This window comes from Dendrobates tinctorius, unplaced genomic scaffold (genome assembly GCF_039654945.1).
Source record: "Dendrobates tinctorius isolate UK_male_01 unplaced genomic scaffold, ASM3965494v1 ptg000051l, whole genome shotgun sequence".
NCBI classification, from domain to species: Eukaryota; Metazoa; Chordata; class Amphibia; order Anura; family Dendrobatidae; genus Dendrobates; species Dendrobates tinctorius.
The window spans coordinates 2,612,762-2,638,413 of record NW_027361719.1 but is presented as its reverse complement, the minus strand read 5'-3'; the positions used below and the strand labels follow the sequence as shown (position 1 = coordinate 2,638,413).

Sequence of the window (25,652 nt, the reverse complement as noted above, 5' to 3'; positions counted from 1 at the left end):
CAGGTTACATCAGAGGCTTATCTACAGCATTACAGAATGCTGTAGATAAGCCCCTGATGGCGGTGGCCGCAGCTGATAGGCGGAAAATAGGTGACAGATTCCCGTTAACCAAAGGAGGTAAAATGTTGTAGTTTTGAGGGCACAGTGACAGATACAAACTTTTTGGCGCCATAAGTGGTGAGCCCCTGTAACCCCCCCATAGTCAGGAACAGGCCAGCAGTCCGGTAGACCGCTCAGTAATCCGAAGTGCACACGTACTTTTTTGCCCTGCAGATTTTTCCACGCAGAATTGAAGAAAGCCACAGGTCAAATGACCTGCATTTTTCCTGCAGATTTCTTCCATTTTTCCTGCAGTTTTATTGCGGTCTTCCCCCTGCGGATTTGGTGACAGGGGAGATGGAAAACCGCACAAGAGAAGTGACATGCTGCGGATTTTGTACTGCGCGGAAAAATCCACAGCGTCTGCACAGCGTTTTTTTTTCTATTGATTAACATGCTACTGTACATCACAATGCGGATATGCAGCGTTTCTGCGCGGTAAAATCCGCTGTGGAGCCACTGGAAATCTGCATCGTGTGCACATGGCCTACGGCACTGTCTGCACTCAGAGATTTTGGTGTCTGCTCCCAATTGGTGCAAAGTTGCAGTAAGTCAGAGCCGGCTGTGCTCTGCCCCAGCCCGGCCGCCAGTGCTGCCGTCACTCCTGCTGTCGTGGTTTGCTGGGAACCTTCCGCCCTCCCTCCAGTCCCCGATACTGCAGAGTCGCACGGCGCACACACGGCTCAGCGCAGCTGCCACTACCTCTGCCCTCCGTTAGGTCCGTTGTGGATGAGATGACGTAGGACGCATGCGGTCACGTGACTTCTTTTCAATCGCCTGCTCCGTACGGCGGCGAGGAGGACGCGCTGATCACGTGATATGCGGAGTCACGTGGTGCGGGGGTTCCCAAGCTTGGCCGGGTTGCGGGGCCGCTGTGGCGTGAGTGACGGGGTGTGGGAGTGGGGTCTCACATTAGTGAGTGCTGTGGCTGCAGGCACTCCACACCTGGGATTGCAGTCTATGTCAGCATGCCTATGTGTACACCCAGAGATTGGGGACGTGTATACCCCGGCTCACGCCCAGCGGCGCTCATTGTCTTGCTCCTTTTTGCGCCACATTGCTCATTCCCTTTGCGCCTCTCCCGCCTGTTCTCGGTGCTCGCCTGCTTTGGGTCTTCTGTTCGCCCCTATGGAGGAGATTTGGGCTTTCCAGATGTTTTCGGCTGATTCATCATTTGGGGCTTTTTGTCTTCTGCGCACCGGTTATTTTTGGTGCATTTTTTTGCACCATTTTCAAAAACGTGACTTTTTGACGTGGACTTTGACCCAAACCCGTTTTAGAATGCACGTTAGAAGTCTCTGCAGTGACCTGACCTGTTCCTACACACAGTTTTCCTAACTTATAGCGCTTTGGCTGTTATTGGAATCTGTTGCTTTGTTTTCGCTATGTAGTACGATGTAGGGGCAGAGACCCTGGTTCCAGTGATGTGTCATTACTGGGTGCGGTTTTGATAGAATCATAGCTTTCTCTGCTGCACATTTAGCAGAGCTCAGATTGCTTGTATAACCCACCAGTGATTGACAGCTTCTTGTGTACTCTGTAGATTGACAGAAAGCTGGTGATCATTTGTTGGGGGGGGGGGGGGCAGGGCTACAGAGCTGCCAGACTAAAGGTGCTGTCACTTAGCGATGCACCAGCGATATGACGCGGTCAGGATCGCTGGTGCATCGCTAAGTGGTCGCTAGTGAGCTGCCACACAGGCAGATCTCACCAGCGACATCGCAGGGGTCGCTACATACCTGTCAGACGAGGCGATCCTGATGTCCTCCTGCCCGCATCCGCTCTTCGCCACAGTAAGAAGCTGACGACAAGAAACGGTCCAGGATGTTCTCGCGCGATCAGCGATAACCAGAGGGGGAGCGGTCGGAGGTAAGTATCAGACACAGCGATATCGCTATAACGTCACAAAAACCAATAACGTTACAGCGATATTGCTAGCGATATCGCTTAGTGTGACAGGGCCTTAAACGTGACTAGGCAGCTAGTCCTGTTGTGATAATCTCCTACAGATAAAACACTGATTTTATTGAAAGAGAGCAGCCAAGTAAGTGACACATCACTGGAATCAGGTTTTCAGCCTAATGAAATGTACCTTTAGGCTATGTGCACATGGTGCGGATTCTGCTGTGGAATTTTCCACGCAGATTTTGCTAAATCTGCAGGTAAGGCTGAGTGCACACGTACTTTTTTGCCCTGCGGATTTTTCCGCGCAGAATTGAAGAGATCCGCAGGTCAAATGACCTGCATTTTTCCTGCGGATTTCTTCCTTTTTTCTTGCGGTTTTTGTGCAGATTTCCCCCTGCGGATTTGGAGAATGGAGCAGGTGGAAAACTGCACAAAAGAAGTGACATGCTGCATATTTTGAACCACAAGAAAACCGCGCGGAAAAATCCGCAGCACCTGCACAGCATTTTTTTTTCTATTGACTAACATGCTACTGTACATCACAATGCGGATATGCAGCGTTTCTGTGCGGTAAAATCCGCTGCGGATCCGCTGGAAATCTGCATCGTGTGCACATTGCCTAAAATGACCTGCGTTTTACCTGCAGATTTAGTGCAGTTTTTGCACGGATTTCCCCTGCAGTTTTCTATAATGGAGCAGGTGGAAAACTGCAGCAAAACCGCACAAAAGAAGCGACATGCTGCTGCTTTTATTCCGCACCAAATCTGCGCAGAAAAATCTGCAGCATGTGCACAGTGTTTTTTGTTTTATATAGCCTTAAATGGTACTGTACATCATGTGCAGTCCTGCAGGGCCAAATCTGCTGCAGAACTGCACAGAATCTGCACCGTGTGCACAGGGCCTTAGCTGAATAATGCTGTTTTCCCGTTTTTATTTTCAGAATGAAGCTACAGCGAGTGCAGCTGAAATGCAAAAATCTGCATGAATTTCTTCAAGAGCTGAGTCCGGGTGTCCTTGATCGGCTGTACAATCATCCTGCCACGTGCCTGGCTGTTTTTAGGTGAATGCTAAAGTATAAACTGGTAACTGATCATTTTCCTAAGGGCTCGCTCACATCAGCGTATACATCGTACCACTGCTATGCGATGGTTTTATTTATTTTTATTTTTTTTTATATAGGATAGCACTGAGACCAATGTTATTCAACGGAGCAGCGGTGATGCACAGTTTTTACACTAAAATAATCTGTACGTGAAAACAATCTCCGCATGCTGCGATTTCACTCTGAAATCAGATGACACTCGCCCATTGAAGTCTGCGGATGCACGGAAAACATCGGACTGCACTCTGATGACCTCTGAGTGCAGTTTAATTTCTGTGAACTCACACAATGGAGAAGATGGAGACATTTTGCTCTCCATCTTCTCCTCAGTGTGCTCTGATTTTCTCATGTGAGGGAATCGCTTCAAACTATGCTGACACTCTGATCTGATCTGAGTGTCATTAGCACAGTGCTCTCGGAGGAGAGAATCTGCATCCATTTAACCGTGCCCTCAAAGTGGCCATATTGGATAGAATAAGAGTGTGTGCACGGTGTCTGTCAGATGCGGCCGTACCTGCATCTTATTTGAAACAAGACACTTCAGGAAAACGCGTGTGGTGTTCTTTTTCTGAAGCGTCTTCCCTTTCATCTTTTTGTCATTTTTGTGGCTGCTTTGCCATCGTCATATTTTTTATTTTTTTATTTTTTTTTTTTTGTTATATGTAAGATGATGGCAACTTTTGACCACCTGAAGAATGGACGGGTCACTTTTCTTTATCGCCTTATTGGGGGACACAGAATACCATGGGTGTATGCTGCTGCTGCTAGGAGGCTGACACTATGCAAAAACAATAAAATTAGCTCCTCCCCGGCAGTATACACCCACCGACAGGCACCAAGCACCTCAGTTTGTGCTTAGTGTCTGTAGGAGGCGGACCGGGATCTCCCCAGATCCGCTTTTTTCTTTTCAGGTTTAGTCTGAACTTTTTAATTTTTCCCTCTTTTGTCTTTTAGGTTATTTTCCATCGGGAAACAGGGTGTAGTTGTCACCCTGATTTCCCATATCATGCGGCTGAGCGAGCAGTGTGGTGTCACCACATCGCAACTCTCAGTACCGCAGGCAGGACTTTTCCCTTTCGCCGGCCGGTGATATGGGTTGTGGACAGGTGGCTGGTCCTTGCCGAATCCCCCTCCTCACCCCTCTCTCGGGACAGGGCTGAGAGGAAGACGGCGATCGCAGGTATTTCAAGCCGTCTTCTGCAGGATGCGGGTACAGAGGACTCCCTTCCCCCCAGCGGCCTGCCGTTTCCCCGTGGGCCCCTGTGGTCATCCTCTTCAGGGACGTCAGGTAAGTGCCTGTACGTTCCCTCCGGCCCCCGCATAAGCTCCAGTGCATGGGAGAAGTTGGATCTTGGGATTACAGGTCCACTGTTTTTGAATCTCCCGCCCTTTTTGCCTGCCGCGCGCTCTCACAATGGAACTATCCCTTCCCCTCTTAGTCAGGGAGACGCTGCGGATTCCTTCACTCACCGCAGCAGCGTCGCAAGCAGGGGACCGCTTCATATTTCATCCTGAGCGCGGTATGTCGGGGTGGGCAAGGGGTTGCAGCGCCGGCGCGGGCGCCAGCACTTTCACTTTCACTTTCCCCTCAGCCAGGGGAATTTCTCTGCTCCCTCCTCCATTCCTGAGCGCGCTCTTTCAGCGCGCCTTTTCTAGCCCATCACAGGGCTTCTTTCTCTTTGGAATGCCAGCCTCCCCTCTCTGTCATGCCCCCTCCGTCGCTGGTAGCCAATCACGGCGCAGCCGCTAAGCTCCGCCCCCCCATCTTCCAGCACAAGGATTTCCTGGTTGTCTCACTCCTTCCTGCGCTGTTTGGGGGACACTTCAGCGTTTTCTGCTGCTCACAGAATCTCGGTAGGCTCTGCTCTGAGGCAAAGATTAGCTCCCCTCAGCAGTTATTCCATAAATCCTGCGGCCATTCAGTGCAGTCTACTTATGCCCAACCCTTCAGGGGATCTCTGCTTCAGGCCCACCGCTATCTATTACGCCTGTGCGCGCTGTAAAAAGAAGTGGGCATCAGGTCAGTCGTCTCCATTCTGCCCCCCCTGCAGTCCTTCCAATATGTCAGCATCTCAGGAGCGCACAGAGTCCCGGGCGGAGGGCGCTCTTCCCTCCTCTCTCCCCCCGGAGTGGGCCGTTACAATGTCACAGTCTGTGTCTGACTTGACAAAAGTATCACAGTCGCTGGTCCAGGTTTTAGAACGATTACCTCAGCTATCCTCAGCCACCTCTGCCCCGACCACCTCTCGGGGTGAGTCGTCCGCACCTGACCGCGACCTTCAGAGAGACAGACGGGGAAGGTCTTCTAGGAAGCGGGCTCGGTCCTCTTCGTCCTCGAGCTCGCAGGGCCCTTCTGCTCCCAGGCCTCCTTCTCCTTCCTCAGATGACAGCCTTCAGTCAGGCGATGATTCTCATTCGGAAGCTAGCTCTGAGGGGAACAGCGTTTCTAAAACGCGGGACATGGTCGATAGTTTGCTTGCAGCTATCTTCCAAACACTAAAACTTAAACAGGATGAGGCTCCAGCTCAGGAAGGCTCGGTTGTCCTTAGACGAGCCAGACCTCCGTCCCGAACCTTTCCCAATCACAACGATTTTAATACTACCTTGGCCAAACACTGGGAGCGCCCTGAACAACGTTTCTCAGGCCGCAAGTATTTGGACGTTCTGTACCCCTTTGACGCAGAACTGCTCTCAAAGTGGTCCAAGGCTCCAGAGGTAGATCCTCCAGTATCCCGGATAGCCTCTAAAACGGTTCTCTCTCTTCCAGACGGGGCGTCGCTCAAAGATCCTTCTGACAGGCAGATTGAATCTCTGGCTAAATCTATCTTTGAGGCATCTGGCACCTCTCTCTGCCCTATTTTCGCATCCGCCTGGGTGGCGAAGGTCATTTCCGCTTGGGCAAAAATCCTTCGCAGAGGCATCTTAGCGTCAGCTTCTCAAGACGAATTGGCAGATCTTGCAGATCAGATTAACCAGGCGGGAAAATACCTTTTGGCCGCCTCCTTGGACGCGGCCGGCTGCGTAGCAAGGGCTAACAGCAACATAGTAGCTGTACGCCGAGTCCTTTGGCTAAAGTCATGGAATGCGGACACTACTTCGAAAAAGTCGCTTACCAATCTGCCATTCCATGGCTCTAGGCTCTTTGGAGCAAAGCTGGATCAGATAATTTCCGATGCCACTGGAGGCAAAAGTACTTCGCTTCCCCAGTCTCGACCAAAACGCCCCTTCAACAGAAGGGGGTTTCGACCATTCAGGCCTTTTCGTCCCTTCTCTGCCACGGAGAGGGCCACTCAACAGGATCGGCCGCCTGCCACCAGGGAGCGGGATCAGAGGAAACCTTCCTACAAACCCGCTCCTCGCTGGAGATCTAGAGGACAATATTCCAGATCTGCAGGAGCCAATTCCGGCAGATTTTCGTCTAAGTGACGGGTCACCCCCACCTGGAATTCCTTCCAGGGTGGGCGGCAGACTTTCCTTTTTCGCGGATGCTTGGCTGTCCGTTGTAGACGACGCTTGGGTCAGAGAACTCGTCGCATCCGGTTACAAAATCGAATTTGCTTCACTCCCGAACAGACGGTTTTTCCGGTCTCGGCCTCCGCGACAGCGGGCCCAGATTCCGGGTTTTCTGCATGCCATTTCCTCCCTTCTTTCCGCCGGAGTCATTGTTCCCGTTCCCTCAGACGAACGGTTTTCCGGGTTCTACTCCAATCTCTTTGTAGTCCCGAAGAAAGACGGCTCTCTTCGTCCTATTCTGGACCTCAAATTGCTCAATCGCCACGTGAAGATTCTCCATTTCAGGATGGAGTCTCTTCGGTCGGTGATTGCTTCCATGGAGCCCGGGGAATTTCTCTGCTCGGTGGACATTCGGGATGCCTATCTCCACATTCCAATATGTGTGCAACATCAGAAGTATCTTCGATTTGCGTTTCAGGGAGACCACTTTCAGTTCACAGCTCTTCCTTTCGGCCTGGCTTCAGCGCCCCGGGTTTTCACGAAGGTGATGGCGACTGTGATGGCCATCCTTCGCTCCAGAGGGATCCTCATCATCCCTTATCTGGACGATCTTTTGATCAAGGGTTCGTCTCGCCAGGACTGTCTCCGGAGCCTTCAGATAACCCTGGACACTCTCAGCCGCCTAGGTTGGCTAGTCAACAAGGAGAAGTCCATTCTGGTCCCCACCCAGCGTCTGACCTTTCTGGGTATGGAATTCGACACGGAGCTAGCCCGTGTTTTTCTTCCAAAGGAAAAGTTTGCAACTCTGTCCAAGTGCATCAGATCTCTCAAGAGGCCTGTTCCCATTCCCATTCGGTTCGGCATGAAGGTCCTGGGGAAGATGGTGGCCTCCATGGAGGCAGTGCCCTTTGCGCAGTACCACCTTCGCCCTCTCCAGCTGTCTCTGCTTTCAGCCTGGGACAAGACCACGATGTCCTTGGACCGTCCTATTCGGCTTCCTCTCAGAGTGAGGCAGTCTCTCACTTGGTGGCTACGGCCAGCGTCAGTTCTCCAAGGGAGGTCCTTCCTTCCTCCTCAGTGGCAAATCATCACCACCGATGCAAGCCTTCTAGGATGGGGAGCCGTGTTCCATCAGAAAGCGGCCCAAGGACGCTGGAAGCCACAGGAGTCTCTCCTTCCAATCAATCTTTTGGAGATCAGGGCGATTTTCCTTGCCCTTCTTCACTGGCAGCCCCTCCTTTCCGGCAAGCCGGTCCGCATTCAGTCGGACAACGCCACGGCCGTGGCGTACATAAACCATCAGGGGGGTACGCGCAGCAAACAGGTAATGTCAGAAGTGGCCAAGATATTCCGCTGGGCAGAACGTTACGTTCCGACAATCTCTGCCGTCCATATTCCAGGGGTGGAAAATTGGGCAGCCGACTTTTTGAGTCGCCAGGGCCTAGCGTCCGGCGAATGGTCCCTGCACCCCGCGGTTTTCTCTCAGATATGCGACCGTTGGGGCACCCCGGATGTCGATCTCATGGCATCTCGGATGAACCACAAGGTCCCGCAGTTCGTAGCCAGGTCCAGGGACCCTCTAGCCGTCGCATGCGACGCACTGGTGACTCCGTGGTCCCAGTTTCAACTTCCGTATTTGTTCCCGCCTCTGGCATTGATCCCTCGGGTGGTAAAAAAGATAAAATCAGAAGGCGTACCAGTGATTCTAGTTGCTCCAGATTGGCCAAGACGGCCTTGGTACGCGGAGCTGGTCAACATGCTCGCGGACGTTCCCTGGAGGCTTCCGGACCGTCCAGACCTTCTCTCGCAAGGCCCTCTTTACCACGAGAATTCTCAGTCTCTGAGTTTGACGGCATGGCCATTGAGACCGCAATTCTAAAGGAATCAGGTCTGTCCAGTCAGGTTATTCAAACTATGATCAGAGCCAGGAAACCAGCCTCTTCCCGCATTTACTATAGGTACTGGAAGGCTTTTTTCCGTTGGTGCGATGATAGCAAAGTCTTCCCAATGTCGTTTTCTATCCCGTCTATCCTAGGTTTTCTTCAAGCTGGGTTAGACGCGGGTCTGTCCCTCAGTACGCTCAAGGGCCAGGTTTCCGCTCTCTCTATCCTCTTCCAAAGAGAGCTAGCTTGTCTACCACAGGTCAAGACTTTTCTACAAGGGGTTTCCCACGTGGCTCCCCCTCATCATTCGCCAATAGACCCGTGGGATCTCAACCTCGTTCTTAGCGCGCTCCAGAAGGCGCCGTTCGAGCCTCTCCAGGACATTCCTTTGTCCCTTCTCTCTTGGAAGGTCACCTTTTTGATCGCCATTTCCTCCATCAGAAGAGTTTCTGAATTGGCGGCCTTGTCATGTCGTTCCCCTTACCTCATTCTCCATCAGGACAAAGCCGTCCTCAGGCCCGTTCCTTCTTTTCTTCCAAAGGTGGTTTCCGCTTTCCATATCAATGAGGATATCGTCCTTCCTTCTTTTTGTCCGGCTCCATCTCATCCTCTTGAGAAGTCTCTCCACAAACTGGACGTAGTTAGAGCCCTGCGTGTCTATCTTGCCAGGACCTCTTCCTTCCGTCTGTCCGATTCCTTGCTAATCATCTCTGAAGGTCGCCAGAAGGGCCTTCCGGCTTCCAAATCCACGATCGCTCGCTGGATTCGTTCTACCATTCTGGAAGCGTATCGTCTTCAGGAAAAGCGGCCCCCTCCGGGTGTAAGAGCTCATTCCACCCGGGCTGTGGCGGCTTCGTGGGCTGCTCGTCACCAGGCCTCGGCCATGCAAATTTGCAAGGCTGCAACCTGGTCATCCTTGCACACCTTCACGAGGTTCTACAGGGTTCATACCCAGGCCTCGTCTGATGCTGTGGTTGGTAGGAAGGTTCTGCAGGCGGCGGTGGCTCACCGGCCGACCTGAGCCTTTCGGTTACTTTCGTTCCTTTTTGCTGTTCCCACCCTTGGGACTGCTTTGGGACGTCCCATGGTATTCTGTGTCCCCCAATAAGGCGATAAAGAAAGATGGATTTTTGGTTCTTACCGTAAAATCTCTTTCTTGGAGCCTTCATTGGGGGACACAGCACCCTCCCTTTTTCAGTTGTACCGTGTTGGGTCTTAGAGTCCCCTGTTGGGTTGGTACATATGGTTCGAGTTTTTTCTCGTTGCTTCTCCTACTGCTTTTTCACCAACTGAGGTGCTTGGTGCCTGTCGGTGGGTGTATACTGCCGGGGAGGAGCTAATTTTATTGTTTTTGCATAGTGTCAGCCTCCTAGCAGCAGCAGCATACACCCATGGTATTCTGTGTCCCCCAATGAAGGCTCCAAGAAAGAGATTTTACGGTAAGAACCAAAAATCCATCTTTTTTAGCCACTTCTCAGCTTTCAAAACCTGAAGCATTTAAAATAAGCGATGGAACATGTGCAGGACATGTAGTTTTTACACTACGGTGCATATGTTTTATTATTTTTAATGTTTATTGAGTGCTTTTTCAGATGGGTTCGAGGAAGAATCTGCCTGAAAAAGACTTGTGTGCGCACACCCCAAGGGTGATGGTTGAATCAATATTGAGCAAGCACTCATCTTATAAAAGTTCAGTACATTGCCACAGCCATGCACATGTTGGTTCACATTGGCCTTTACAGTCATTTATATCGGATATATTTGTTCAGTAACGTTGGCCGAAGCACAAACATTCTTTCTTTATCACGAAAAAATAATTTGTGGACTAGTAACTATAAGCTAAATTTTAACTCCTTTAAACTGGAGACAATTTTAATTTTCTCCTTCCCCTCATTGGGGGACACAAACCATTGTTTTACTCCTTTATACCTGCACCGTCCAAAAATCATCAGCGACAGCAGCTGCACAACGGAAGTACCTGCACACAGAGGCAGTACTTGCAGTATTGTCTAAAGGAGATCTCCAGCCTCTTGGGGTAAGTGCTGAGAAGGGGGGGGGCTCTGAGCAGTCCGGGCACAGGCAGCAGACTTTTCCTGGCAAGGGGGGCGTTTTTCCGTTTTTTCGGGCCTTGGTAAAAATGTAGTCCCCGGCTTTGGCCTTGTACAGGCTGGATCCGAAGCTCCGCCCCTGCTATGACGTGATATGGTGGTTCCGCCCACTTTTCCGGCATACCTCCGCTGTGTGCAGGTACCTCCGTTGTGTAGCTGCTGTCGATGATGATTTTTGGACGTTGCAGGGATAAAGGAGTAAAACCATGGTCTGTGTCCCCTAATGATTGGCTCGGAGAAAAGGATTTTACGGTGAGTACACAAAAATCCCTATTTTTACTCCATTTAAAGCGAACTTGTCACCTGTTTTGGCCGCTATAAGATTATAGAATGCGGTAGATAAGCCCTGAAAGTCGGTGGCTGTAACTGCTATCCGCCAAACCTGGTGACAGGTTCGCTTTAAGCCCAGAGCAAAAACTTTTTTATTTTTCTGTTGAGAAAACCATATAAGGACTTTTTTTGCAGAGCGAGTTGTCGTTTTAGTTGAAATCTATTATATTACCCATATAATGTACTGGGGTGAAATGGTGACCAACATCGCCATTTTTGGGTGGTTTCGTTTTCATGGCGTTCAGTGTGTGGTAAAAATGATCCGATGCCATGATTTTGCAGGTCAGTACAGTGACTGGGATGCCAAATGCATAAGATTTTATTTTTCTATATTTTTTGTTTTAAAAAATTCTGAAATTTGTATAAACAAAATTAAGTTTGTATCTCGCTTTTCTGACAACCTTTTTGTCGGTCAGGGGAAGAGTGAGTAAAGTGCAGGCTTGTTTAAAACAAAACAAAAAAACCTGATCGCCTGACCAACCCAATTGGTCCTAGTGCTGTCCTTGTGACGTCAGATTTTTCCCCGGAGAGCTCTCGGACCATGTGAACGTAGTGAGTCTGGAGTTCTGCTTTAGCTTAGAAGTTGTTATACCTGGTTTTCTGTTGTTTTTCTTGTGTCATCTGCTTGCCCAGTTGTTGACTGACCATATTCTTTTTCCCATTAGGTTTTGTCCAACCTTTTTGCTATTTGATCTATTTCAGAGAGCTCCCAGGCCTTGCCAAGAACTATGTGATGCGTATGCTGTTTCTTGAACAGCCCTTGCCTCAGGCAGCTGTTGCTTTGTGGGTGAAGAAGGAAAGTCACAAGTAAGTAATGAATACTGAGTGACTGAATGGAAGAGCTGCAGTACCGCATACAACCTCTGGACAGGAGAGGCACTGTCCTCTACGACCTCTATTAATCGTTGTAAAATTGACGTTTACCTTACTAAATCATAGGATACAGATATTTCTTGAAGGCTTTTTTGAAGATTTAATTTGACTAATCATTATAATTTTTAATACACCAAGAAAAATGCATAGATTTATTTCCTTCTAATTTACCAGGGAACATGAGGAGAACACACAGATTCTGTCTGGATTGCGATTGTGGCACACACAACAACTTCCCGGGGGTCTACAGGGACTCATACTAAATCCCATTTTCCGAGAAAATCTGAAGATTGCCCTGCTGGGCGGGTAAGGACGATTACATCTCGGGTTGTCAGTTCCATGAAGAAAGTTTGTAGATTCTGGCAGGAAAGTTCTACAGTCGAAAAGCAAAAGCTGTTATTGATATTGACTTAGAAATTCTAGAAACACATTATCAGTCTGGTTGTAGACAGCCAACATGGCAACATTTTATTCCTTGATGCAAATAGACATTATATGAAACTTATTTTTCTGCAAGGTAGAGAGTTCTGATCCACGTGTCCCCACTGGCTCTGATAATCACGTTATTAAAACGCCTTCATGAGTATAAGGAGACATTTATCAGGGGTCATAATTAACCAATGAATTCAAGAATACCCATATAGAAATGTGCAAGGCTTACAATCAATAAAATTATATTCTTTATTGGATAACAAAGTACCATATATACTCGTGTATAAGCCGAGATTTTTCAGCCCATTTTTGGGGGCTGAAAGTCCCCCTCTCGGCTTATACACGAGTCATATACCTGGGGGGATCGGCGGGGGTGTCATACTCACCCTCTGCAGCCCCCCCTGCTTGTTCCATGTTGTCGGCGCTGCTCTTCCTTCCTGATTCAGCTGTCAAGTGTAACCGCTCATTAAATATGCGCATATTTAATGAGCGGTACCATGTGACCGCTGAAGCAGGAAGGAAGAGCAGCGCCGACAACATGGAACAAGCAGGGGCTGCGCTGTAGAGACAAGCGCAAGGACCACCGGGTGAGTATTAACGGGGAAGGCATATTCGCCTGTCCCTGCGCTCTGCTGTCTTGCGTCCTCTTCAGTGACATTCAGGTCAGAGGGCGCGATTGTGCCCTCTGCCTGCACAGTCACTGCAGAGCCGGCAACGCTGATGAGCAGGGGGCAGCGATGGAGGTAAGTATACAGTTTATATATTTTTTTTTTTTTTGTGGGAACGGAGGCAGCAGCAGCAGCAGTATGATGGGGCCACACACTGTGCAGCATTATCTGTGGCCACTCACTGCAGCATTATCTGTGGCCACTCACTGTGCAGCATTATCTGTGGCCACTCACTGTGCAGCATTATCTGTGGCCACTCACTGTGCAGCATTATCTGTGGCCACTCACTGTGCAGCATTATCTGTGGCCACTCACTGTGCAGCATTATCTGTGGCCACTCACTGTGCAGCATTATCTGTGGCCACTCACTGTGCAGCATTATCTGTGGCCACTCACTGTGCAGCATTATCTGTGGCCACTCACTGTGCAGCATTATCTGTGGCCACTCACTGTGCAGCATTATCTGTGGCCACTCACTGTGCAGCATTATCTGTGGCCACTCACTGTGCAGCATTATCTGTGGCCACTCACTGTGCAGCATTATCTGTGGCCACTCACTGTGCAGCAAAGCTGGGGCCACTCACTGTGCAGCATTATCTGTGGCCACTCACTGCAGCATTATCTGTGGCCACTCACTGTGCAGCATTATCTGTGGCCACTCACTGTGCAGCATTATCTGTGGCCACTCACTGTGCAGCAAAGCTGGGGCCACTCACTGTGCAGCATTATCTGTGGCCACTCACTGCAGCATTATCTGTGGCCACTCACTGTGCAGCATTATCTGTGGCCACTCACTGTGCAGCATTATCTGTGGCCACTCACTGTGCAGCATTATCTGTGGCCACTCACTGTGCAGCATTATCTGTGGCCACTCACTGTGCAGCATTATCTGTGGCCACTCACTGTGCAGCAAAGCTGGGGCCACTCACTGTGCAGCATTATCTGTGGCCACTCACTGCAGCATTATCTGTGGCCACTCACTGCAGCATTATCTGTGGCCACTCACTGCAGCATTATCTGTGGCCACTCACTGTGCAGCATTAACTGGGGCCACTCACTGTGCAGCATAACTGGGGCCACTCACTGTGCAGCATAACTGGGGCCACTCACTGTGCAGCATAACTGGGGCCACTCACTGTGCAGCATTAACTGGGGCCACTCACTGTGCAGCATTATCTGGGGCCACTCACTGTGCAGCATTATCTGGGGCCACTCACTGTGCAGCATTATCTGGGGCCACTCACTGTGCAGCATTATCTGGGGCCACTCACTGTGCAGCATTATCTGGGGCCACTCACTGTGCAGCATTATCTGGGGCCACTCACTGTGCAGCATTATCTGGGGCCACTCGCTGTGCAGCATTATCTGGGGCCACTCGCTGTGCAGCATTATCTGGGGCCACTCACTGTGCAGCATTATCTGGGGCCACTCGCTGTGCAGCATTATCTGGGGCCACTCGCTGTGCAGCATTATCTGGGGCCACTCGCTGTGCAGCATTATCTGGGGCCACTCGCTGTGCAGCATTATCTGGGGCCACTCGCTGTGCAGCATTATCTGGGGCCACTCGCTGTGCTGCATTATCTGGGGCCACTCACTGTGCACCCTCGGCTTATGCGCGAGTCAATAAGTTTTCCCAGTTTTTGTGACAAAATTAAGGGGGTCGGCTTATACACGGGTCGGCTTATACACAAGTATATACGGTAGTTGAAAGCGTAAAAATAGACATATAAAATACTAAAGGTAGGTAAGTGATAATAACAAACCTCGCTTGTGTGAATACTACAAAGTGATAGTTATATCATGTGTAGTCACAGTGTTGGGAATGGATATTCAAAAAGTGCAATCCTAAATAGCCAGTGCTGCATAAGGTAAGGCCCTTTAAGATACATGCAGATAAACAGGGAGATAGTGATATCACGTGAAAGTTCAGATAATGATATTAATGCACAGTGGCTTGGAGTACATTTTACCTATCAAAGAAAATGCCCATTCAGTTTTTGAAGCTTCAGGAGCAGCGCTTTTTCCATCTTTCGCGGCAATGGCCGCTTGGGCAGAAGTCTTGATTACTTCCTTCCAGGGCACCAATCTTCCTCCGGAGGCAACCACTGTCGCCAGGCAGATAATTCACGCAGCGGACTTTGTAGTGGACGCTTCTTTTGATGCCGCCAATTGCGCTGCTCAAACTGCCGCTAATGCGATCTCCATTAGAAGAGCCCTATGGCTCCGCTACTGGCGGGCGGATGCCACATCTAAAAGATCATTGACCCCTCCCCCCTTTCAAACGGGTCATCTTTTTGGATAGAAACTGGACCAGCTCATTTCTGATACTACCAGGGGAAAATGTAAATTCCTTCCTCAACAAAAGGCTGTTCGGCTGCTTCGCAACCAACAGCCGACGCGTTTTCGATCTTTTCGCAACAATTCCGGTTGGTACTCCTCTACATTCTCTTCCGATCAGGTCGGTCACCGCGCGGACACAGAGGCTCCCAGGTCTCATACAGACCTAACCGCTCTTGGAAACCCAGGCCTAGGGCTTCTGGATCTAGGAGACCCAGATCTCATAGATCTACCCAATGACTTGTTGCGGTATCCGGCGGACACCGACAAAGTAGGCGGTCGCCTACTTTCCTTCAGCCACGCCTGGCTCACGGTCGTCCACGACAAGTGGGTCAGGGAGCTGGTGTCCTCCGGATACAAGATAGAATTTTCTTCTCCCCCTCCAACTCGGTTTTTCCCTTCCTCTCCCCCCAAGAAAAAGACAAGAGCCTTCCTTCGGGGGGACGGCGTAATCATTCCGATCCCTCATCACGAAAGGTTCAGAGGATTTTATTTAAACCTTTTTCTGGTTCCAAAGAAGGACGGGACGATGTGACCCATTCTGTATCTCAAACTGTTAAATCAGTTTGTCAAGGGACGGCGATTCCGAATGGAATCTCCAATCAGTTGTCGCTTCCATGGAAAAAGGAGAGTTCCTAGCATCCATCGACATCAAGGACGCTTACCTTCACATTCCGATCTGCCTGTCCCACCAGCAGTTCCTGGAACACTTCCAGTTTGTTGCCTTGACCTTCGGACTCGCCACCGCCCCTAGGGTCTTTACCAAGGTAATGGCGGCTGTCATGGCCATTCTCCACTCTCGGGGAGTAGTGGTGTTACCGTATCTGGACGACCTGCTCATAATGGGTCCGTCCCTTCCAGCCTGCGAGGAATCCGTGGATATAACAGTAAATACACTTTCTCTCCTGGGGTGGAAGATAAACTTCGAAAAGTCTTTCCCAAAACCGGCTCAGCAGATTTCCTTCTTAGGAATGATCTTGGACACTTCCCGCGGGTTGGCCATTCTCCCTCCAGAAAAGACCCAAGCCTTACAACAGGCAGCGCGGACTCTTTCCCGACCAGTTTCTCGCTCCATTCGTTTCAGCATGAGAGTTCTCGAAAAAGATGGTGGCTGCGATGGAAGCAGTTCCGTTTGCACAGTTCCATCTCCGTCCCTTACAACATGCGTTGCTGTTGGCTTGGGACAAGAACCCGTTCTCCCTGAACCGTCGGATCCTTCTGTCGCATTGGGTCAGGCAAGCCCTCAGGTTGTGGACACTGCGGTACTCCCTGAATCAAGGGAGGTCTTTTCTCCCAGTAAGATGGTTGATAGTAACCACCGATGCAAGTCTTCTCGGCTGGGGTGCGGTCTTTCGTCACCACACGGCACAGGGTCGTTGGTCAACCCGAGAGTCACGTCTCCACGTCAACATTTTGGAGATACGAGCGATCAGGTTAGCTCTACGGAGTTTTCACCATCTCCTCGCAGGTTACCCTATCAGGATCCAATCCGACAACGCCACGGCTGTAGTGTATATAAACCGCCAGGGAGGTACCCGGAGCATGATGGCCATGCACGAAGTGAGTCACATCCTCCATTGGGCCGAGACCAACCATTCGCCCATCTCAGCAATCCACATCCCGGGTGTAGAAAATTGGGCGGCAGATTTTCTCAGTCGTCAAGGGAGAGTGGTCTCTTTCAGCAGATTTGTCATCGTTGGGGGACTCTGGATGTGGATCTCATGGCCTCAAGACTACACTGCATGCAGAATTATTAGGCAAGTTGTATTTGAGAGGATTCTTTTTATTATTGAACAACAACTATGTTCTCAATCAATCCAAAAGGCTCATAAATATCAAAGCTTAATATTTTTGGAAGTTGGAGTGGGGTTTTTTTTTTTAGATTTGGCTATCTGTTTGCGAATAACATTGCGTGCAGCAGCCACCACAACCTCCCTGATACTGTTCCGAGTGGTGTAATGTTTTCACTCCCTGTAGATCTCTCATTTTATGAGGGACCATAGGTTCCCTGTGGGGTTCAGATCAGGTGAACAAGGGGGCCATGTCATTCTTTTCTCTTCTTTTAGACCTTTACTGGGCAGCCACGCTGTGGAGTATTTGGATGCATGTGATGGAGCATTGTCCTGCATGAAAATCATGTTTTTCTTGAACGATACCAACTTCTTCCTGTACCACTGCTTGAAGAAGGTGTCTTCCAGAAACTGGCAGTAGGTCTGGGAGTTGAGCTTCACTCCATCCTCAACCTGAAAAGGTCCCACAAGTTCATCTTTGATGATACCAGCCCATACCAGAACCCCACCTCCACCTTGCTGGCATCTGAGTCGGAGTGGAGCTCTCTGGCCTTTACTGATCCAGCCTCGGGCCCATCCATCTGGCCCATCAAGAGTCATCACTGTCATGTCATCAGTCCATAAAACCTTACAAAAATCTGTCTTAACATATTTCTTGGCCCAGTCTTGACGTTTTATCTTATGTTTCTTGTTGAAAGGTGGTCGTTTTTCAGCTTTCCTTACCTTGGCCATGTCCCTGAGTATGGCACACCTTGTGCTTTTTGATACGCCAGTAACGTTACAGCTCTGAAATATGGCAAATGGCATCTTGGCAGCTTCACACTTGATTTTCCTCAATTCATGGGCAGTTATTTTGCGCCTTTTTTATCAAGACGCTTCTTACGACCCTGTTGGATATTTGCCATGAAACGCTTGATTGTTCGGTGATCACGCTTCAAAAGTTTGGCAATTTCAAGACTGCTGCATCCCTCTGCAAGACATCTCACAATTTTTGAATTTTCAGAGTCCGTCAAATCTCTCTTCTGACCCATTTTGCCAAAGAAAAGGAAGTTGCCTAATAATTAAGCACACCTTATATAGGGTCTTGATGTCATTAGACCACACCCCTCCTCATTACAGAGATGCAAATCCCCTGATTTACATAATTGGCAGTTGGCTTTCAAGCCTATACAGCTTGGAGTAGGACAACATGTATAAAAAGGATGATGTGATCAAAATACTCATTTACCTAATAATTCTGCACCCAGTGTAAACAACAAGGTTCCTCGGTTTATTGCCCGATGACGCGATCCATGTGCCATCGGAGCGGACGCCCTAGTTCTGCCATGGCACCGGTTCCGGCTCCCGTTCATCTTTCCCCCTCTTCCCTTGCTTCCGAGGGTCATCAAAAACATCAGAGTGGAGGGAGTACCAGTGATCCTAGTCGCGCCAGATTGGCCGCGCCGAGCATACCAACTAATACAATTAGTCGCCGACGTCCCCTGGCGACTTCCAGATCGCATTGATCTACTCTCACGGGGTCCGATTTACCACCAGAACTCCGGGGCCCTGTCTTTGACGGCGTGGCCGTTGAATCCTGGATTTTGGCACAGGCTGGGTTCTCTCATGACGTGATTTCCACCATGATTAGTGCTAGTAAGCCTGTGTCCATGCGCATCTATCACCGCACCTGGAAGACCTTTTCGTGGTGCAAGGATCATGGTCGATCCCCTCTGGTGTTTTCCATTCCTGCCATATTGGAATTCCTTCAATCCGGATTAAAATCAGGCCTTGCGCTTAGCTCGTTCAAGGGCCAAATTTCGGCCTTGTCAGTGCTTTTCCAACGCAAAATTGCCACCAAACTTCAGGTCCAGACGTTCATTCAGGGAGTTTCCCATGTGGTGCCTCCTTATAGAAGGCCATTGGAATCATGGGACCTTAACCTGGTTCTCGGGGCCTTATAGTAGGCTCCTTTCGAACCGCTGCAGGACGTGTCACTGACCGTCCTCTCTTGGAAGGTGGTCTTTCTAGTGGCAATTACGTCAATCAGACGAGTTTCGGAATTGGCAGCCCTGTCCTGCTGTTCTCCATTCCTGAATTTTTATCAGGACAAGGTAGTTCTCAGGACTTCACCGTCCTTCCTGCCCAAGGTCGTCTCCTCTCTCCATCTCAACGAGGAAATTGTTTTGCCTTAATTTCATCCGGCGCCAGTCCATCGCATTGAGAAGGCCCTCCACACCCTGGATGTGGTTAGGGCGCTGAGACGGTACATCTCGCGGACGGCTTCCTTCCGCAAGTCAGATGCCCTGTTCATACTTCCATAGGGGCATAGGAAGGGTCTAGCCGCTTCAAAAGCAACACTAGCCAGGTGTATTCGCTTGGTGATTCAGGAATCCTACCATGTCAGGAACGTGCCTGTCCCAGTGGGGATTAAGGCGCACTCTGCCCAGTCAGTGGGCGCCTCTTGAGCCATTTGGCACCAGGCCTCGGCAGAACAGGTCTGCAAGGCTGCGACTTGGTCCAGTCTGCATACTTTTACACAACATTACCAAATTCATTCTTAGGCCTCTGCGGATGCAGCTCTCGGCAGCCGCATCCTGCAATCGGCAGTACCTCAGTGTTGACTCAGTGGTACATGGGGTATTAGCAGATGTATGCTCCCCACCCAGGGACTGCTTTAGGATGTCCCCACTGTCTCTGTGTCCCCCAATGAGGCGTAGGCGAAATAGGGATTTTTGTGTACTCACCGTAAAATCCTCTTCTCCGAGCCATTCATTGGGGGACACAGCACTCACCCTGTTTAGCCTACTGGCTCATTGTAGCATTCTTAGGTTGTGATATAGTTATGATTATTGTTGACTGTTTAAGCTCCTACTGCTTTTTTTCACCGAGCTGGAGAAATCTTAACCAGCGAGAGGGTGTATACTGCAGGGGAGGAGCTAACTTTACTCTGTCGCCTAATTGGGGGACACAGAACCTTGGGTGTTATGCTGCTGTCCACTAGGAGGCGACACTATGCATAATCTGAAAAAAGATTAACTTTGGCTCCTCCTCTGCAGTATACACCCCTGGACGGCGTCAGCCTTCTCCAGTTTTTGCTTAGTGTCGCAAGGAGGCACACCTTTTTTCTTCCGTTTTTTTCCTTTTTTTCACGGAAATACAGATGAAGAAAAGTGGGTCTCCAGCGAGACTCCCGGCATGGCTCCCTCCTCGGTCCCCTATTAGGGGTACCCGGTTGAGGTTGAGGTGGTTTTTTTCCCCATGTCGCTCCCTCCCCAGTCCCTCGGGTCCTGGTTCGAGGTCGAGACCCCCCTCCTTCCCCAACACCCTTAAGGGGTCTGGGTTGAGGTCGAGGCGAGGATGAAGACCCCCTGACGGTGACAGACGCACCCTCCCTAATCCCCCGCAGGGGGTATTAGGTTGAGACGCCTCAGGTAGGGTCGGAGATCAGGCAGCATTCCGCAGCTTCCAGGGACCCCAGGCCGGCTGAGGGATCCTGTGGGGGCCGGGGGAGGGTGCGGACTGGATGGCACAGCAGAAACAGGGCTTTTGCTGCGTCCCTGTCTCTGCAGCAGCAGCGGCTCCATAGCCCTTCAGGGGCCCCCCATACAAAAAACGCTACCCCCACCGCTATCCAGTCGACCGTTCTGGGGGGGTCTGGTACAAATCCGCCCCCCCCCCCCCCCCCGGACTACCGCGCCGCTCTGGAGCCCTCCTGGGCATCAGGCTTCAAATTTAGACCGCGGCTTCGGCCTAGCTGAAGCCGCCGCCTTTTCCCCGCCCCCCGGATGACCAAAATGACACACTGGAGTGTCATAGAAGGGGCGGATTGAGGCAGAAAGGGCGCGTTTTTACACAGCCCAGCGCGCCCTTTTCAGCTCTCCACCCCCTCCTCCCTCTCCTCAGAGCCCCGGTGGCCATTTTTTCTGGATGAGATCCAGGAGAGAATCATCACAGCGGTCTCCGGGGGGCACAGAACTTGGATCTGTCGGCGCTGGACCTAGGGGCACACCGGTGGGGTAAGCTCACAGCTGGGTTCTCATTACTCAGCTGTGAGTCTATACTTCCTATAAGGCTTTCTGTGGGTTCCCTCTGCATAGCCACCCCTGTACGATCCCTTATAGCCAGCCTCTGTGCACTATGCCGGGCTCAAGGAAGAGAACCAGGCAGGAATGTTTCTATGCATTCTGCACAGCCTGCAAAGCCACGCTCCCTAGTGGCAGCACGTATCCGCACTGCCGGGTCTGCATCCAGAACTCTGGGTCAGAACCCCAGGGAGTCCCTACTGACGCTTCAGTGTCACAGGCCACGCCGGAATGGGCAACTCAGATGTCTCAGTCTATGTCACAGTCCATAGACAACCTAACTGCTACATTGCTGCAAGCTCTGCAGAGTCGGACCCCGGCTATGGACGGTACACAGCAAACGGACAGCTTGTCTCAGGAACATGCTGCTTCCGACTCTCACAGACGTAAGCGGACTCACAGGTCTCGATCACCTGAGTCGCACTATAGCACAAGGTCGTTCCCCTCTAGGGAGAGACAGCGTCATTCCAGGTCTCCTGGGCAGTCCCCTGCCACAGACAGTGCAATTTACCACAGGGATCCCCCACCACAGAAGACCCCCGCCCCAGGTCGCCCTCCAGGGATCACCTTAGTGAGGCACAGGATTCGGAGGGCATCTGTGACTCCGACTCAGATAATAAAACGGTCAGGTCCGTGGTACCTTCTCCCCCTAGCAATACAGCGCTAGTTGAGGACATAATTTCTTCTATTCATCGGGTGCTAAAAATTCCAGAGTCGCCCCCGGAAGTCCCAAAACATAGGATTTGCTTCGAAAGTGTTCAAAAACCACCTAAGGTCTTCCCTAATCACAATGAGTTTGAGAAAATACTTACCAAACAGTTTGCGCAGCCTGACAAAAAATTCGCTAATCGCAAATATCTGGAAGCCAAGTACCCTTTCCCACAGGAAGACACCAAACAATGGGCAGATCCACCTGAAGTGGACCCTCCGGTTTCTAGGCTAGCAGCGCAGACTTTACTCTCTCTGCCGGATAGCTCAACCCTCAGGGACGCAGCAGACCGGCAAGTAGAACGCATGGCTCGTTCTATTTTCGAAGCGGCAGGCGCCTCTCTGGGCCCTGCGTTTGCTTCAGTTTGGGCAGCCAAGGCCATCCTAGCTTGGGCCAAAAGACTACAGGAGGGTCTTCAGGCTTCAAATCCTGAACTCTCGGACCAAGCGGTCCAGATGGCAGTGGTAGCAGACTACATGATTCATGCAGCCCTGGATTCCGCCAGAGGTGTAGCGGGAATAGCATCAAACGCCATCACGATCCGACGCATCCTCTGGCTGCGAGAATGGAAAGCGGATGCGGCCTCAAAGAAGTCCCTCACGCGACTTCCGTATTCTACTGGTAGACTTTTCGGCGAAAAGTTGGACACCATGATAGCCAATGCCACCGGGGGTAAGAGTACCTCTCTCCCTCAACTAAAACCGAAACGCACGTTCAAACGAAGAAACCAGACGCGATTCCGATCCTTTCGGAATTCCTCGGGCTGGTCCGTTTCGCGCCCAGTGCAAAACCGCAACCGTTCTCCACGCAGAGACAACCCACGGACGCAGCAGCGACCGGACAGGGCTTGGCAGTCGAAAGCAGGCCAAGCGAAACCCAAGGGAGGAAAACCTCAGAACTTCACTTCATCATGACTCGAGACCTCCGGAAGACACCCCACCAGTAGGCGGCCGACTTTTACTCTTTCAGCAAGTCTGGCTGCCTATTACAGAAGACAGGTGGGTCAGGGAAATAGTGTCTTCCGGATACAAGATAGAGTTCACTTCCGTTCCACCGAACCGGTTCTTCCTTTCTGTTCCTCCAACACCACCAGAAAAGGCTCGTGTCTTCCACCAAGCGGTTCAATCTCTCCTTCAATCAGGAGTTGTGGTGCCGGTTCCCGCGAACGAGAGATTCCGAGGATTCTACTCAAATTTGTTTGTAGTCCCCAAGAAAGGAGGCGGCGTCCGACCCATACTGGACCTAAAACAGCTCAACAATTACGTACGGGTCCGTCATTTCCGCATGGAGTCCCTCCGGTCCATCGTTGCATCCATGGAACAGGGAGAATTCCTCGCCTCCATAGACATACAGGATGCGTATCTCCACATACCAATTGCTCCCGCCCACCAAAGGTTTCTCAGGTTCGCGGTCAACCAAAACCACTACCAGTTTGTCACCCTTCCGTTCGGACTCGCCACGGCTCCAAGAACGTTCACCAAAGTCATGGCGGCCACCATGGACGTCCTGCACTCAAGAGGCATTCTAGTCGTCCCGTACCTGGACGACCTCCTCGTCAAGTCTCCCACTTTCAAAGACTGCGAGGTCAGTGTCTCAATCACTCTAGACACTCTGAGTCGCCTGGGATGGCTAGTCAACCTACAGAAATCGTCGACCATCCCAACTCGGACTCTAACATTCCTGGGAATGGTATTCGACACCACCAGGGGCCTGGTGCTCCTTCCCAAGGACAAGACACTGGCCATCCGTCTGGGAGTTCGCACACTCCTTCGCAGTCCTCCTCGATCTCTCCGGTTTGCCATGAGAATCCTCGGCAGGATGGCAGCAGCAATAGAGGCAGTGCCATTTGCCCAGTTTCACCTCAGGGTCCTTCAGCTAGCCATACTCAGATCTTGGGACAGGAACCCCTTCTCCCTCGACAGGGAGTTCAGGTTGACGTCATCGACCAGGAGGTCCCTGCACTGGTGGCTCAAACCAACCTCGCTTACACGAGGGAAGCCATTCCTCTCAGGACAATGGAAGATCCTGACTACCGATGCAAGCCTGACAGGCTGGGGGGCGGTACACCTACATCACAGGGCACAGGGCAAGTGGTCACCGAGGGAAGTGACATTGCCCATCAATGTTCTGGAAATCAGGGCCATTCTCTTGGCACTGAGAGCCTTTCATCACTTGCTTGCAGCCTCGCACATACGGATACAGTCGGACAATGCCACGGCTGTGGCATACGTGAATCACCAAGGCGGGACCCGCAGCGCCCAGGCAATGAGAGAAGTGGCTCATATCCTCCGCTGGGCGGAAGACACAAGGTCGGTTCTTTCTGCGGTACACATTCCGGGTGTAGAAAACTGGGAAGCCGACTTCCTCAGCAGGCAAGGAATGGACTCGGGGGAGTGGTCTCTCCATCCCGAGATTTTTTACCAGATCTGTCAACGATGGGGAACCCCGGATGTGGACCTAATGGCATCCCATCTCAATGCCAAGGTTCCCAATTTCATGGCCAGGACACACGACCCGCGGTCGCTCGGAGCGGATGCCCTGGTCCAGGACTGGTCCCAGTTCCGACTCCTGTACATTTTTCCACCCCTCCCCCTAATAGCCAGGGTCGTGAGGAAGGTCAAGCAAGAGGGAGTTCCGACCATCCTCATCGCGCCAGACTGGCCCAGACGTACTTGGTACGCCGACATCGTCCAACTTACGGCAGACGCCCCCTGGCGTCTACCCGACCGCCACGACCTTCTGTCTCAAGGTCCGTTCTTCCACCAGAATTCAGGGGCCCTCAATTTGACGGCATGGCCCTTGAAACCTGGATTCTAACCCAGGCAGGTTTTTCACCGGCAGTCATTGCAACTATGATCAGGGCAAGGAAGCCTGCCTCTGCCAAGCTCTATTATCGTACCTGGAGAGCCTTCTTTTCTTGGTGCGAATCTCATGGACAAGTCCCACTCCCTTATTACCTCCCGAAGGTACTAGGTTTTCTTCAATCGGGCCTAGATGCCAAGCTATCCTTAAGTTCGCTTAAGAGTCAGGTGTCGGCGCTTTCAGTCCTTTTTCAAAAGCACATTGCTATTAAACCGCAAGTAAGGACTTTCATCCAGGGAGTTTCCCGATTGGTTCCTCCCTACAAACGTCCGATGGATACGTGGGACCTCAATCTGGTCCTGACAGCATTGCAAGCTCCACCCTTCGAACCTCTTAGAGAAGTTCCACTCTCCATTCTGTCTCAGAAAGTGGTTTTTCTAGTGGCTATCACCTCGTTACGCAGAGTGTCGGAATTGTCAGCACTTTCCTGCAGACGACCTTTCCTAGCCTTTCACCAGGACAAGGTGGTTCTCCGCACGGTACCATCCTTCCTTCCGAAGGTTGTGTCCAACTTTCACCTTAACGAAGAGATTTCACTGCCTTCCCTTTGCCCGGTTCCGGTACATAGAGTGGAGAAGGCTCTGCATACGCTTGACCTAGTCAGGGCATTGCGGATTTACGTGTCCAGGACTGCACCTTTCCGGAAATCCGATTCCCTCTTCATTCTTACGGAAGGTAGTCGCAAGGGGTTGCCGGCTTCCAAGGCTACCCTTGCCAGGTGGATCAAGTCCACCATACATGAGGCCTACCGACTTAACAGTTCCCCTCTTCCGGCCGGTATCACGGCACACTCTACACGGGCAGTAGGGGCCTCCTGGGCCATTCGGCATCAGGCTTCGGCACCACAAGTGTGCAAGGCGGCCACTTGGACTAGCCTACACACGTTTACGAAACACTACAGTGTTCATACCCAGTCCTCAGCGGATGCGAGCCTGGGTAGACTGGTTCTGCAGGCGGCAGTACCCCAAGTCTAGGGGACTGTCAGCACAATATTCGTCCACTGCTTCCCACCCAGGGACTGCTTTGGGACGTCCCAA

General features: G+C 51.1%; 2 protein-coding genes across 4 annotated transcripts in view; one reads left to right on the top strand and one right to left on the bottom strand.

Moving 5' to 3' along the window:
• Window positions 1-941, bottom strand: part of LOC141091251 (E3 ubiquitin-protein ligase TRIM39-like) — a 43,181-nt gene extending 42,240 nt beyond the window's left edge. Inside the window, exon 1 of the mRNA XM_073576687.1 lies at window positions 802-941. The gene's annotated coding sequence lies outside the window, so the exon portion shown is untranslated. The remainder of the gene's footprint in view (window positions 1-801) is intronic.
• Window positions 687-25,652, top strand: part of GTF2H4 (general transcription factor IIH subunit 4) — a 63,656-nt gene continuing 38,690 nt past the window's right edge. Inside the window, exons 1-4 of one of the 3 annotated variants that reach the window (XM_073576686.1) lie at window positions 687-817; window positions 2,945-3,064; window positions 11,583-11,687; window positions 11,928-12,059. In XM_073576686.1, coding sequence (XP_073432787.1) covers window positions 2,946-3,064; window positions 11,583-11,687; window positions 11,928-12,059 — 356 coding nt within the window. In that variant the 5' untranslated portion in view covers window positions 687-817; window position 2,945. The other 2 variants (XM_073576684.1, XM_073576685.1) reach the window with 2 other exon arrangements.